Genomic DNA, 16,186 nt, shown 5'->3' on the forward strand with positions numbered 1-16,186 from the left:
ACTTATGATTGTCTGCATTCCATTTTTCAGTCGTCTTCATCCTCAGCAGGTGGTTGTACTTTCTCACAAGTATAGGAAAGTTTTTCTCACGGCAAAAGGACAATGTCCCACTCAAGTTTTTTTGAAATGACAAATATATACCCATGAAAGATGAAAATCCCCAATACCCACCCAAAGTTTACTCTGTTAGAACACACCTACATATTTTCTATTAGGGTTAAGGGGCAAATTCATTATTTTATCAGTATATTAAAATAATTAAAATTTTATCTCATTTTTCCCTTTTACCAACGGCGGAGGAATCTTCGTCTAGAGATCGTCCTCTAGACGATGACATCATCCAAGTATGACGACCATCGTCTAGATCTCTAGACGACCAAACATCGTCCATTCTAGACAACGGAGAGTCGTCTAGACTGGACTACAAGCTTCATCCTCACTAGACAACTCTCCATCAGCCAAATTTGGACGATTTTTGTCGTTCAATGAAGGACAACGAGCGTCGTCCAGATCTAGACAACACTCGTCGTTTAACCTCCAACCACGTTGATCGCCGGTGGCCAAAGGGAGGAGTGAAAAAAAAATTAAGGATTGGGGGGGAAGTCACTTTTGAAAGTTCAAGTTTGGGGGTTAAATATTAATTTTTAAAATCTGAGAGAAAAATAGGATAAAATTATATATTTTTTAATATAATTGTTAAATAACAATTTTACCCTTGTATTTAACAAAAAATTTAATGACAGTTTAGGATTGGATGAGTGTTTAAGTTTTTTATCTATCATGGTTATATTTTTGAGCTAAAACTTAGGTGGGAAATAGTTCTTTGCCCTTTTCTCACTTTGAAATATGCATTTCCATCAATTATGATGATATGTCATAAGATGATTTGACAAGAATAATACATGCATTGAAATCATTATCAAATTGAAAAATAATCAAAATTGATTCTGCTCTAAATGTTCCAACATTTTTCTCTCTATTTTTTTAGGTCCCTTTTTTTTTCTCTCTATCTTCTCTCCCCTTTTTTCTCTCTATTTTTTGTTTTCTCCCTTTTTTAGTTTCCCTTTTTCAACACATTGTATACAAATAACACACTACAAAAGGACTCCAAAAAATACGACTCTTCACTCATTAGGACTTACCATAGGAGCTCCACTTTGTCGGTTGAGGATTAAAACAACCTCTATACTCATTAATGTTTCATCACTATCAACAATCTACCAATATGAACTGAGACAGTGGTGAAAGATCGAATGACCTAAAAAGAGAGGTGAACTAAGTTTTCTAAAATAATATAGGTGAATTAGGCTTTGTAAAATAATAATTTCCAAATTAAAGGATTAAGCCAATTTATGCAACTTAATGAATGTTGGTTATTTTTAATACAATTTATGAGAGTGTTAAGAAATATTCTTTATAATCAACACAATCAAAATAACATAAAATACAAAATGTGAGTTTAAAGGATGAGGAAATTAAACAAGCGATGTATAGTGGTTCGACGTAAGCTAGTCTACATCCACTCCTCTAAGCTATCTCTCTTAGATTATTCCACTAATCTTTAGTTAACAAAACCTTAACCAAGATTTTCTTCACAGTAGAAATAGCTTCCAAGATATTATTAACTTTTATAAGTGCTACAGCCCACTTTCTCTCACTATAAAACTCTAGTCTCATCAAGAGTGAACCTCACTCTCTTACAATACGAATTTATAAAAAGATAAAGTTTAAAAACTCTCTCAAAGAGTATATATATATGTTTTAGCTTATAGTACAACGCAATACAAATAAAATCAAGAAAGTGCATAAGCAAGAGTTTGATTAGAGAGAAGGATTTGCAAGTGAATAGCTTAAAAATGTTTTTCTCTCAACTATATAAAAGTTCCACTTAGTTCCAAAAGTCATTTTCAAATGGATTTAATTAGGTTTATATAGAGAGCAATAAAGAAACTAACTATTATGGACAAATCTAATGGTTATAATTTCTCAAAAAACATAAAATTCAATCAGTTGGATGTAATTTGGTCAACCAAATGTGGCATAGCACTTCTGTGGCACTCATGTGGCACTAGCTATTAGAAATTTATCGCCTGAATGGGTTGACTAAATGAACACCAAAATATATGGCTTCTAAATAATTCGATAGTCACAATCAAAAACTTAGATTGGTTAAATTCGGTCAACTAAAGTTTATTGCATTTTACTCCCTAAAGTTTTGAACAATATAATTTTCCCTTAAGACTTTGAAAAATGACAATTAAACCCATTTTAAAAAATTGTTTCAAAACCAACTTTGAAATATTAAATTTTAGTCCATAAAATTTTATAATTTCAAATGAGTTATTGAAATGTGATAAAAATTGACCTAACTCACTAAGTTTAAAAAAAAACATTTTAACCCAAAATTTGAAAAGTATGAAAAACGTCAATTTAACCTATTTTTAGAAAACTTATTCAAACCCAAAATTGAGACATAATATTTTAGTTCACAAAACTTCATAGTTTCAAATAGGTCATTGGAATTTAATTGAAATCAATTTAACTCATTAGGTATGAAAACGACACTTTAACCCCAAAGTGTGAAAGATATGAAAACAAGTTTTCATGAGAGTTTTCACATGTAAACGAATATTCTAATATAAAACTAATGCTTCAAGATTATAAAAACTTCTACCTAAACTTAAGCTTTTCTTCAAATCTTCAAGAATTTTTCACTTGAATCTTATTTTTTATTTTCATCTTGATACTTCTTCAAGTGCATTAAGTAAATTTTTGTAATCTAAACTCACAATCAAGTAAAGTCTTTAGTCAATATGATTAGGGACATATTAGTTTGTTATTATCAAAATAAAAGCATAATGACTCATTAAATCAACAATCTCTCTCTTTTTTATTATGACAAACACATATGCACTTTAAGAAATTTTTGAAAATATGACAATGAATATATTTCCTTTAAATTAAAAAACACATGATTTAAACAAAAATTGTAAGAGTTCAGTCTAAAAAATAAAATTTCCTCCCCCTGAATATATGCACCATAAACAATTGTTAATGTAATTTATCTCAATGTTTATATTCAATATTTTTATCAAATATTCAATCATAAGGCAATTTATCTAAATGTCATATATTTAATATTTATATCAAATATTCAATCATAAAATATCACAATTTTTCATATCATTCCTACATCAAATATCAAGTCCATATAAATGATAATGCAATTCATATTATTTTTATTCATATATATATGTGTGTGTGTGTGTATATATATATCATTTACATTATGGATTACAAAGTTTGTGACTAAAATTGGAGTGTCAAACCCATTTAGCTCTATTACGACAATAACAGCGCTATTACTTAGGCAAAAGAACCACGGTCTTATCATAAGTCCAAGTACATATTCAAAGGATACCACGTGATAAGAGAAATTATTCAGTGTTATGATATACAGATAGCAATGATCAACATAGATAACAATTTGGCTAACATATTGACAAAGTCTCTATCACAACAAAAGCATGATAAGCATGTAACCAAATACTACGTTAGATATATGACTAAATAGTTATAATGCATATGGAAGATTGTTAGGGTAAGTGCCCTAAAGCTAATAGCATTAGAAATAAAAGATTTATTATTATTCAATTCATATATATGTCAATAATATAATTTTATGAATAATATGTTCTTAGAATGATAGAATTGTGACGAGGAGATCAGATGACTCGTGGAATTCTTATGCACACACTAAGTTTTCTAGAAACATATGTAATCTCGATATTGCTATAACAAGGACACCAGTAATGATGATGGGATTATTATAGTGTTGAGTAACTCCACAAAAAAGTGGTAAAAGTTCTCAAGTGTCAAAGTCATTCTTAGACAACTTTGTGCAACACATAGGTACACATTATAGATGTGTTCACCAGACTGACCCGATCAGAGAATATCCATATGGATGTTTACTCAATGTCTATAGAATAAATCCTTTAAATACCATAGATGTATGTGATCCTTTGACTTGAGGTTGTTAGACTGTTTCTGTAAGGATTGGTATAGCTTGACACTATCCAAAGTGTTATCATAACTAAGGTAACCGTAAAAATAGTGATTAATCATATGGTGAGATACATAGAGGTGATGGTTAATCAATACAAGATTCGTCACTCCTGAACATGGGAGAAAATATCTCATATGAGAATACCAAAAGACATAAATGACCATTTGAATATATGGCTACATTGGGATTAGGTCATAGCTTAATATGTGTTATTCATTGATGTATATGAATTCATATCAAGGAGTTACTGAGATAGACACACTTAAATGTCTCAGCCTCAAAAGATATTGTTTGACGAAATAATTGAATTGCATGTAAATGTGATGTTATAAAGGCTTAAAAGATGTTTGTTAATATTCTATTGATTGGGTGGTCATGATGCCTTACTAGAAACCAATCCTAGTCTATGTTTAGATTCGATCCAAATCTATGTACTATCAACTCAATAGAGAGCTAATAGGTTACATACACATAAAAGCTAATTCAAACTCAAAGGCATGGATTATTTGTTGATAATCTTAGTATTTAAGAATAAGAGTGAGACTGCAAATAAATTGGGTTTTACCAAAAGGATAAAAAAGCCCAGTTTGACTTTTCCTTGACTATGATCAATTGTGCAAGGTCTTTGTCAGTCGTGCATCAACATGAGGAGTGGAACAGTCATTCCTTATTAAGGAGACGGTCATTCCAAGTGTCCAGGCATTATAAAAAGACGAATTCCGTGGAAAAATAATACATTGGTTTTATTTCATAAAACCCTAATTGCTTTCTCACTCTAAATGCACACATTCAATCATAGAGCCATAGTAGCCTCCTATAATTGACCAAGCCTCCAAAGTTTATGCTTCATGTGGATACCAAGGCACTACCTCTTAAGGGTCGGATAATATTTTTCTCTAGTCACATCAAGAACAAAAGAGTCGTCTAACGCATATATAATCTATTACTACCCTATAAATGTTAATATCACGTTTATGAATAATATATGCAAAACAAATATCTTGGTAAGGTTTCCAAGATTGTTTGTTTTTAAAATTTTAAATTCTACCACGCTATTGGTTATCGGCTCCCTGAAAACCCAACAAATTAGTGATTTGAAAACAGAGTTGTTCAATTCCTTTAACAAGAAGGATTTAGACCAAACATAACAAGTTTTAGGCATGCAAATTACTCGTGACAAGAAATTTAAGAAGTTATGGTTGTCACAGGATAAGTATGTTGAGCAGGTTCTAGATAGATTTAATATGAAGATTGTTAAACTAATTAGCACACCTTTAGCTAATCACTTTAAGCTTAGCAAGAGGTCTTGTCCTTTTATCAAGGAATAGAGGGAACAAATGATAACTATTCCTTACTCCTTTACATTTGAGAGTTTGATGTATGTTATGGTTTACACCTAACTAGATATAGCTTATACAGTTGGTGTAGTTGGCAAGTATCTTTCTAACCCAAGGAAAGACCATTAGGAAGTTGTGAAGTGAATCTTTAGATACTTGAGAGGTAACTCTAAGATGTGTTTATGTTTTGTGGCTCAAAACCAATTTTGGAAGGGTATATTAATACAAATATGGCAGCTCACCTTGATAGTAGATTGTTAACTTTAGGATATGTGTTTACTTTTGTAAGGGGAGTTATGTCATGTTAGTCTAAACTGCAAAAGTGTATTGTCTTATCTACAACTAAAGCTGAGTATATTACTACAACTGAAGGAGGTATAGAGATGTTTTGGTTGAAAATATTTCTCCAAGAATTGGGTTTAAAGCAAGATGAGTATGTGGTTAACTATGATAACAAGAGTACTTTGGATTTGAGCAAAGTGCCACATACCATTATTGCACCAAGCATATTGATATGAGGTTATCAATGGTTGATTTCTTTTATTTCCTACACATAATTAATATATCCTATGATTGATTGACTTAATTAATTTGCACAATTAGATTTAGGGTTTGTGGCCCCAAAAGATGCAACATAAAAATAAGTCCATCAAATTCAACCAGTGGCGAAACTTTCCCTATTGGCAATTGTCGATGAGTCCTAACTCTTTAATCATTTTTTCAAATTCAAAATGTAAGTCCAATTGTCTCCTTGTTTGATACTATCCATATATAAATAAGAATGATATTATGGGTTTGTTTTCTGAGATCAATTAGTTAGGTAGTTGGATGGTATAGGTTAATACATGATTTATGTGTATTATATATGTTTGTCATATTTTATCATTTTAAACACATTTTGTTGTAACTTTGGACCGAAAACGTATAAAACACTTAGTTTATGTGTTTGTCATAAGAAACAATCATATAAGTCGTTGTCGTATTTTTGAATTTTTGTTCTTTGACAAAACACAAAACAACATCATTTTACAAAGCACAAAACGGTGTCGTTTTACATAATATATATAAAAATCAACCGAAGCGATGACTTGTTGCACTCCATTTCTTTCAAAATTGAAAATCCCTAACAATCTCATATTTTTGTTTCTAATTTTTTTTCCTCACCATCGACTTATCATTTTATCATTCAGTTTGTTGATACAAAGAAACAAAAATTCATACTGATAACACAATTAAGGTAAGAAACTTATTACTTTGTCAATTTTATATCAAAATGATCTTGCAATGATACATTTTGTTTTCATTGGTTTGTTGAAAAGAAAATTTTGAACTTGATTGATAGTAGTATAATAATTTTTTTCTAATCTTTGTAATATAATTGGTTATGTTATGTTTTGAGAGACTAATTAAATTTTGGCTATAAATTGTGTTTGAGAGTATTGACACTATAATTTGAATCTTGGTAATGTATTGTTTTATATTAAGCTTACTGGTCAACTAAAAACTTTGCATTTGAAATATTATATTGATTTTAATTAGGTAGTCCATGAAAAGAGCTAAAATTACTATTGATATTGCATTATTTTTCATTTATTAACTACATGTTGTATTAAGACTGTATACACGAGTTCTATGTATCTTTTGTATCCTATTTTTATGGCTGCATTTTTATGCACATAAGTTTTAATTACTATTTGTCATATCATACCGTTATAATTCTCAAACTATTTTCTTTTTCCCCTTCATTCTCATATTTACCAACTAGGTTTCTATTAAAAGTTATTATCTTGTATTTAATTAAATGTTAAATTTTAAGAAAATCATTGGATAAATAACTAGAATTTCACCTTTCCTTCTCTGGTAATGTGAAATGTCAAATTGCTTGTATTGTTGGAGATGATAGGCAATCATGATTGACGAGGGTAAGCAGTTTAGAAAGGCTATAAAATTGAAAGTTAATAGTCTTCTCAAATATATTAGTTTGGAAGACAAGTGACTTTTTCCTTTGGATAGAAAAGAAAAAAATTATTAATTAATGCATCTTATATTAGAAGGGGGATGAATAGGTTCTTTAAAAAATTTTAATGCACAAGTTATCAATTAATCTACCAACAAAAAATAAAGACACAAATATAGAGAGTAGAGATTAGAAGAGCGTAGTTTAGAGTGGTTCAAAGCCTCTCTTGTAAGTCTCCTACGTCTACTTCTCTAAACAAACTGCCTTGGGATTCCACTATCAATTGAAAGACTTTTTTACACTTAGTTTGTCTATGATTGCACCAAATACAATAGGTGATATGAGATTTCTCCCCGAATAAAATTTTTGAGTATTTTTGAATATACAATATAAACACAATGGTTCTCAAGTGTATGAGTTTTGCTTTGTGAGAGAAAGAGATTGGATTGAGCTTAGAATAAATTAGTTTAAGAGAGTTGCAATGTAATGTCTAACTCTTCTTCACTTCAAATGAGCTCAATTTGTAGGTTGTGTGGTTGAAATCATAATAATGTCGTTGGACTTGAAAAACTAGTCGTTGACTTTAGAAAGAGATAATTTGCTCTTAAGAACCATTAGTTGGAACAATCAGTATCACCAATTTCAGCTAATGGTCAACCTTGGTCAAAGTTCACAACGATCGGCTTTAAATGCTTGTGTCACAAAGTAACGTTCAATATGCTTTGAACCACCGGTCATTCCTCTCTTCGAATTTTAATTCTTCAAAATCACAAAGGCATGAACGAGAGGGGTAGTGACTTTCATATCGACTTTATTTTGCACTATGAATGGTCGGTATACATCTTTGAGCAGTTGATAAAAAGGCTTTGATCTTTATTTCCTTAGCCTTGACTTTGATTGTGTTGACTCCATAGGAGCGAGCACATTACCAAGCACCTTCTTTGTTCTCAACTTGAAAAAGGTACAAAACAAGTGGTCTTTTATTTTTAGTGATTGTTCTTGCTCAAATGGAATTATTTCAGAATTCCAGAGACGTCAATGTGTAAAGGAATAAGTGATGAACAAATTGATTATCGAGTCAATTTTTTGCCTAGTACTGAGCATTCATCCTTAACTACTGATCGTTTCAATGTTAATTCTTATATTTTTCACATTTTGTCCAATTTATAATATTTTAACACATTCTTTAAACTTATTAACAATTTTAACTGATATTTTTATTACCATCAAAATACCTAAGGACCCAACACAAACAATATATGAACTTTATTATAGAAAAAATTACTTGAAGAAATGTACAGGATGATAAAATGATCCTAATCATAGTAATAATGCATTCTTGTGTTACATATTATAAATGTTATCACAGTAGCCCTACGTGGCCATTTGTGCTTAGTAGTGGTGAGAAGTTGTGAATTTCTCAATCGCTCTCCAACTTGCCTAACCAAACTTTGATGCCTTTTTATAGCTAGAAGCAATACTCTGCAATAAAATATTTAACAATTCAATTAATTCTTATAATATTTGTCATAATCAAACATCCAAATAAACAAAATAAAAATTTGAAAAAAAAATTATTAAATTTTTTTCACTCGAAATCCTACTTAGTAAGTGCAAAAACAAAAAAAAAAACGATATAAAAATTATATAAATATGATACAATAAATGATGAAAAACATATTTATAAAATGTAGTCGGATAATTTGGATACGAAAAAAATATAGAATATATATATATAGACTTAATACGACGTATCATCAATATTGTATTTTAAAAAATGTGTCATTGTCAATCTTAATTTTAACACTTTTCTCATAACACATAGCTAAAATTTATATAATATTTCAAATCAAAGTATTTATGTGGCTATTAGACTTAAAATAACACGATACATAATCGATTTTCAAATTATAGTCTACTTTCAAACAAAGCACATAGTCAAGATTCAGTTATACTCTCACAAATACATAACATAGCTAATTAATAAGTCACAACTTTTGAAACAAATATTAATAAAAAGAATCCTGAATCCTAAATCAAAAAAAAAATTATAGAAATTATGCAATATCTCTAAAATTTATATCTTATCCTATATCATTTGCCCTAATTGAAAAAAACTTTAAGCCGTAATGTTTGTGTTACGAAATAAGATAATCAAATTTGTATTTCTCCACAAGATAAGAATCTAATGTCGAATGATAGAGAATATATATATATATATATATATATATATATATATATATGTACCATACCACTACCAATCAAATTCATGTTTTCTTTACAATTAAAATAACAAAGACAAAAAGCTATCATTAGAGGACTTTTTTATATAAATGTGACAAAATAGTGAATTTCTTATCTTGATTAGGCCACCAATGTGAATTGAAGGATAAAATAATGATTTGATAGTGAGTAATAAAAATATAAAAGAGAGAAAAAATGAGATTGTAAGGAATTTTTTATTTTAAAAGTAAAAAAATGTAACTTGATACAACTTGGGTTGAGTTTTATATAATTTATTGAACACGATATTATTTGGTATCTTTTATAACACAACTTGGCTTTATTAAAGGAAAAAATTAAAAAATATAGCATTATATAATATGGATGGTTAATTGGAGTTTGATAAGAGAATCATATATATATATATATATATATATGTGTGTGTGTGTATGTGTATGACCAACATAGATAATTCGCTAATTACAACGTGAATTTATTAATTAGGCTCGAAATTTCACACGTATCACATACACCACACATATTTAGATAGAAAAATTGTAATCCACACGAAATTCCATACATATAGATATCTACATAAAAAATGCATACCCAGCTACGCGTCATGCATGGCAAATTTTAATGAGCTCGACTTGTGGATCACTCATGTCTAATATAAAATTTCAATCAGCCCTACTTCCGAAAATTTTTAATTACCCCCACCATGTACATCACACCAAAATCTATAATTTGCATAATTTACACGTAACAAAATTTTAATTACCATCACCATGCGTACCTCACATAATAACTTAATTATCAAAATATAAAATTCCATAGGTACCCACCATGCGCCATAGGAATGGCAAATGTCATTTAACCCTACACCTTCATTGGCTTCCACTATGTAGACTTCTTAGAAACAAATCATGCACGATGAAAATTTTGTAAAAAAATAGTGAATTTAATATTCAATTCGAATCCTCTTCAATCACAGTAACATTCATACAACTTATCAATAACATGATCAATTTAATTTATTTCACAAATAAAACCTAGTATAGAAAAAACTTACAATTACATTTCTATAACATCTCTATTTTCAATACAAACACAAGTAAATCTCTACACCCTAAACAATCAAAAATGAAAATCCAACATAATGCTTGAGATTGGTGAGAGTTGTATAAATGCGATGATTATTCTTTATGTAGAGTTTATGCAGGTTTTAAAATAGATCAAACTAATTCAAAGACAATTTTATGTAAGAGAGTAATTTCCTCCCTAATATGTTGGCTATAAAAGTATAAACAATGAAGATTATTTTTGTATAACCCTTTAAAAAAGGGTTATTTTAATTAATTACCCTAAATATCACTACTCAAATCAAAATTAATGGACTTTTGATAGGAGAGATAAATACAAACTGATGGATCATCTATTTAAGGTTGATTCTTAAAGAATTATAAGATCCAATAAAGATCAAACCAGAAAAAATGAACCCACACATAATTGAAATTATAAGATTTTATTATTGCATTTAGTATTTGGAATAATTTATGAGATTATTAAACTGTCTAAGGTACACAATTAACTGCAAAGAAAAAGCAGCAATATACAAAAATAAACTGTATCCATAAGAATTTAATTTTCATGTATGTTTTTTTCATGCTGATCACCATGCCCTTCAGGAGAGAGTACCTACAAAACAACAGAATATACAGGATTTATGTCACAACTAAACCGTAACTGAGATAAAAAAGACACAACTAGAAATCCCATTCCACCTAGTAGTTTCACTCTTAAGGTCAACACACAAAAGGGAGATAAGATGCTGCAAAAACAGCTTGCAACATTGCCTGCTGAATCAAGCCATGCTAACGGGTATACAAGGTGAAGTGATTAAGTAAAGAAAACAGATCGACTGGTTGATAGTGCTTTGTGACAGTAGCATGGAATTTTACTGCAACAAAACACTTTATGTAGCAAGGGGGCCTTCAAATGAAAGAGACCTAGGATGTTACATAGTTGTATGGTGATGGCTATATTAAGGTTATTTGAATTAGGAGAAACAGAATTTTTTTTTACTATTACGAAGGAGATGATCCTTCACAGAACTTGATTAAGTCAATTTTACGCTGAAGAGGCTTTCCTAACATGGTGTCTTCAGAGTTCAAATAAATGCTTTCCTTTTTCATTCACCAGAAAAGACAGCATCACAATCTTTCTATTATATCAGTTTGGTTTCAGGGACACCAAGTCTTCTAATTAGTTATCTGTGCTCAAGTGAGATTAGATTAGAGTCTTTAGTACCTAAATATATCAAGTGGTCAGAGAATAACATTCTATAGATAGCTTATCCAACTCTTTGTAAAATCTAGCTTATTCAATTCTTTTAAATTCTTTTCACTCAACATTATTTTTATAAAGTTTCATACCAGAGAAGAAAACACATATTCCTCCTCATTATCAGCACAAAAAGCACCCTAGATATGTGGCTAAACATAAGTCAATCAAACATACATATCCTACGACAGTAAAGCTGAATGGTTTTCTATGGAGAGAACTTTGGCTAAATTTTCACAAATATGCTGAAAGGTAAAACTTTCTGTTCATTGAGCATTTTCTGGAAACCAAATTAAGAGAAACAAAATGTAGACATACCAAGCCCAAAGCTTCTGCCGCTGTTCTATGACTCTCTTCACTGCAAATTCCAACAAGCATATTCATTAAATATTCCCTCTGCTCCACTTTCAAGAGTTTCTCCAGGCCTCGTGCCACCATCTCCATCTCAGGCTGCAGAAGCACATCCATCATTAATCAGAGAAGGTCATATAAAAGAAAAATTTTGTTATATACAGAACAGAAAAAATGAACAAAACCATCAACCAGAAGATTGGTCGGTAGACATTCATCTAGAGTAGCTATAACAATATTTTGAACAGGCTTATACCCAAGTACAGGCTATGCAGCTCATAGTATAAATGGCCCCATCCCCCTTCATCTCTTTTAATTAGATAACAAGCATGATGATAGGTCGTTTTAGTTTCTAGTAGATACTAAGGTCTGTTTCAGGTTTTTCCTTCTTATTTCCCTGTGGAAGGCTACTTCAAATCTTTCTGCATCTTTAAATTCCTCTTTTTAAAAAAAAATCTTGCTTTTGATATCAAATGTATTATAAATATAAAAGGATATATTATCAAATAACCTTTAAATTTGTGACTAAGAAAAACAAGAACATACAGAGGACTCTTTAGGAGGAAAAATACGAAGAATATGACATATCTTTGACAGCTCCGACACTGCTTCAAAATGGTTTCCCTGCATTTCCAAAGCCTGCAAAATGTATACCAGTTAAAACATTAGCATTTAAAACAATTACAACTAGTTCCTGCAAAGAAGAAATACAATCAACAAATAGAAAGTTTAGCTAGCTGTAACAACTATCACTTAAGTGTCTTTCAGAGGGAAAAAATGTGCCAATTAGCAACCTCAATTCAAAGATCTGTTACAGATAAAAGGAAACAATGATTTAAAGACAGGTCTTATACATAGCATTCCTTACATTTATTTTTAAAAGAAAGAAAGCTACTGTTGTTGTTTCATGACCATTGCAACAAAGAAACATCAATCCCCAATATCCCATCAATGAATCAGCAAGATTGGGTAATCTCATAATAGATCACCCTTTTTTTGTTATCCTGACAGAATAAATTATACCATAAATATCATCCAAAAGCGTTAAATATTAAAGACCTCCCTAAAGAACAGAATTTCAGATCTGTATTCTAAACATAAACATAAACAGAATTTAACCCTGACTCCAGATAAGCCTATACTTTCTGTTTGCAAGTGGTAGAAAAACAAAAAGCAAAATTGTTTCGGTTCAAAAAGCTAGGACATCTAAGAAAGAGAGTTGGGGACCTTACCCATGCCTGCAACAAACATGAACGTGTGAGTGCAGCAACAGCCGCAGACACCATCCTTGCCGCACGAGAGTTTTCAAGCCCAATGTTATCAGCAAGACCAGCGACGAATTGTCGGGCATCTTCACCATCTACATAAACAGAGGTAGGTTCACCAACCTCCCTGCAAAGTTCTCAAACAAGTTAAACCAAGAGAAAACCAGTACAACTGAATAATGATTAAGTGAATTAAATTCACTTACCGGCTACACACGTTTAGAACGAAATCAATAGAAGTGCGGTATAAGGAATCTCGTGTATTTATTGTGTCAATGGAGACCCGTACTCCAGATGCCCTGCATAGTCGACGTAACTGCTCATCCATACAGGCAAAAGAAGTCCAGTGCACATCGAAGGATCAGCTGACGCAATTGAAATTTTTTTACCACATATTACAATTATTAAATTAAAGAATGAAACTATAAAATTAGTTCAAATTCTATCATCTAATCAAAATGGCATATTGCTAGTTTGTAAGATAATTCGAGAAAAAATAAGCAAATAAAGTAAAAATTGTTACTTTAAGGTTAAGTATGGAACCTTTTTAAAAAATACTATAGCATAGCTTAAAATAAATATAAACATTAATAAGATGAAAAAGCTTAACAAAAACAGGAAGGGAAGAGAAGGAAGAAATAAGATTATAAATGGCTTCATATGTATAGAATGAAACAGAGACCACTCACACATATAAGAAAATACGACTACACCAATCATGTTTTCCACGCATGAATGAAAATGTCACTTTGGTTTATGCCCATTGTAAATTAATCACAAAAACAAAATGCACAACCCTTCTCATCTCCCTCGTTTTGTCTTAAACACACAAATAATGACATAAATTAGTTACACATACTTGAAGACCATATATATAGCAGTCCAAACAGATTATCTCTGACAATTTGCCTTCAGAGAAACTAGCCCAACTTCCCAAATAATATAATTTTTAACTCGAACTGGATTCTAAGCAAGCATAAGCAAAGAGTGGATAACTCTAAGAACTCATTATTAAAAAACCGAATGATATAACACCAGAAAGATCACAAAAGCACTGACTTGAATTATATCATCCTCCATAATGTCCTGTCCATGCGTTCTATGGTCGATGATAGCTGGAAATCAACTTCATGAGTTGAATTTGAAGTAGAATCATAAGTAAAGAAATGGAAATATGAAACAAAAGGGGCTAATCTTACCTGCAAGAAAAATAGAAAATATTATTACAACTGGCCCAACATTGCCAGAAGAAGTAGGAATTATACTTATTGTGAATGCAATTGGAACAAGAAACAACAATGAATCCGGTCAACAGCCAGCTTTAACTATATTTAAATTCAGAATAAAAGAGAAAAATACCAGATAAATAAATGAACTAAATGTCAATTAAATTAAACAAACAAATGAAAAAACACTAACCTCGAATCAATCTGTTCGCCTCTCTCTGATACTCCTCTTTGTCCACAACCAATGTCTGTTCCGCCGCCACAATTGCTGGCCACCAATTGGGTAACCTCTCCTCCTTTCGAACCCGGAAACCTTTCCTTACCCGACCCGGAACTCCATATTCTTCCACTCGACCCGGTGACAATGGGTTCTCCAGAGGCTTACTATAACTCCTCACATTTTTTTCAGTCCCAACCACCACTTCTCTCCCTCCAAGACTCCTATCTCTTCTAACCACAACACGTGGCTGACCAACCCAAAGCCTATCCCTAAACCCTAACCCAAGCTTAATCAAAACCCTAAAAAAGGCCACCAAGACAAACCCAGAGAGCAAGAACCCGCCCACGAGCTGAAGCGAAGACATGCGGCAGGAGACGACGATCCTGCCATTATCATCTAGGGTTACAATAGTTTTGAGATCGTGGTAAGCCTCTTCGGCAGAGGAGAGGAAGCGGTGGAGGCGGGATTTGGAGGAGGATGAAAGGACTGAAATCTGGTGAAAGTCTAGGACTAAATTAATGTTTTCGAAGTCTGCTAGAGGCTTAATGAAAGGATTGTTGTTATGTTCGTGGTTGGAGAGGGGGTTGCGGCGGGTTCTTTTGGCGCGGCGAGAACGGCGTCGGTTGGGGAAGGAGAGGCGAGGGGAGATGAATTTAGGAAGGCATTTAAAGGGTGAGAAAGAAGGGGAGCTGAGAGAGGTCATTTAGTTGAAAGTTACATGCATCAAGTAGAAACGAAGAAGAAAAGAAGAAGGAAAACGGAAAGGACAATAAGAGAGAAAGAGGACGGAGGAAGCAAAGGGTCGTTGTTCGTTACTTGTGGGGACTGCTCTCGTACTCACACGGTTTTGTGTTGCTCGAGTAACGACCCATCATATCAGGCAGGATTTTGCCATGATAATTCAGGTACAAGGGCCTTTACTAATTAAACTCGTAACTTCAAAAAATTCAATATAAATTAATTATAATATTATAATATTTAATCGAGTTTTGACTTAATTCAGTGTTATTGCGAAAACTCAATCGTATCTTTTTCTCAATCGGATCAAACTCAAATTAATATAACAAAAACTCAGCTAACCCAAATCAAACTAAACTTGAATAGTGTCAAATTTGATCTCAATTCAGCCAAATCTAACAGTAAATTGGGCAAGAATTTACAGCCCTTCCCACTGAACAATCTTACCCAAGTGTTT

General features: G+C 31.5%; 1 protein-coding gene across 1 annotated transcript; it reads right to left on the reverse strand.

The window, feature by feature from the left end:
- Nucleotides 1-11,092: 11,092 nt before the first annotated feature.
- On the reverse strand, nucleotides 11,093-15,986 carry LOC123205673. The gene is made up of 7 exons (XM_044622690.1): nucleotides 14,965-15,986; nucleotides 14,605-14,660; nucleotides 13,752-13,861; nucleotides 13,513-13,672; nucleotides 12,827-12,919; nucleotides 12,248-12,379; nucleotides 11,093-11,284 (listed from the first exon to the last, which is right to left on the reverse strand). Exons 1-7 carry the CDS (start codon nucleotides 15,692-15,694, stop codon nucleotides 11,228-11,230), a joined length of 1,338 nt encoding a protein of 445 aa, XP_044478625.1. The 5' UTR covers nucleotides 15,695-15,986; the 3' UTR covers nucleotides 11,093-11,227.
- Between the last annotated feature and the right edge of the window lie 200 nt (nucleotides 15,987-16,186).

The sequence above is a fragment of the Mangifera indica genome, unplaced genomic scaffold (assembly GCF_011075055.1).
Source record: "Mangifera indica cultivar Alphonso unplaced genomic scaffold, CATAS_Mindica_2.1 Un_0012, whole genome shotgun sequence".
NCBI classification, from domain to species: Eukaryota; Viridiplantae; Streptophyta; class Magnoliopsida; order Sapindales; family Anacardiaceae; genus Mangifera; species Mangifera indica.

Coding starts and splice junctions, on each gene's coding strand:
- LOC123205673 (XM_044622690.1), bottom strand. CDS start 15,694: ATGACCTCTCTCAGCTCCCCTTCTTTCTCACCCTTTAAATGCCTTCCT. Junction 12,920..13,512: donor CATGTTTGTTGCAGGCATGG/GTAAGGTCCCCA, acceptor TACATTTTGCAG/GCTTTGGAAATGCAGGGAAA. Junction 11,285..12,247: donor CGGCAGAAGCTTTGGGCTTG/GTATGTCTACAT, acceptor GTTGTTTTGTAG/GTACTCTCTCCTGAAGGGCA.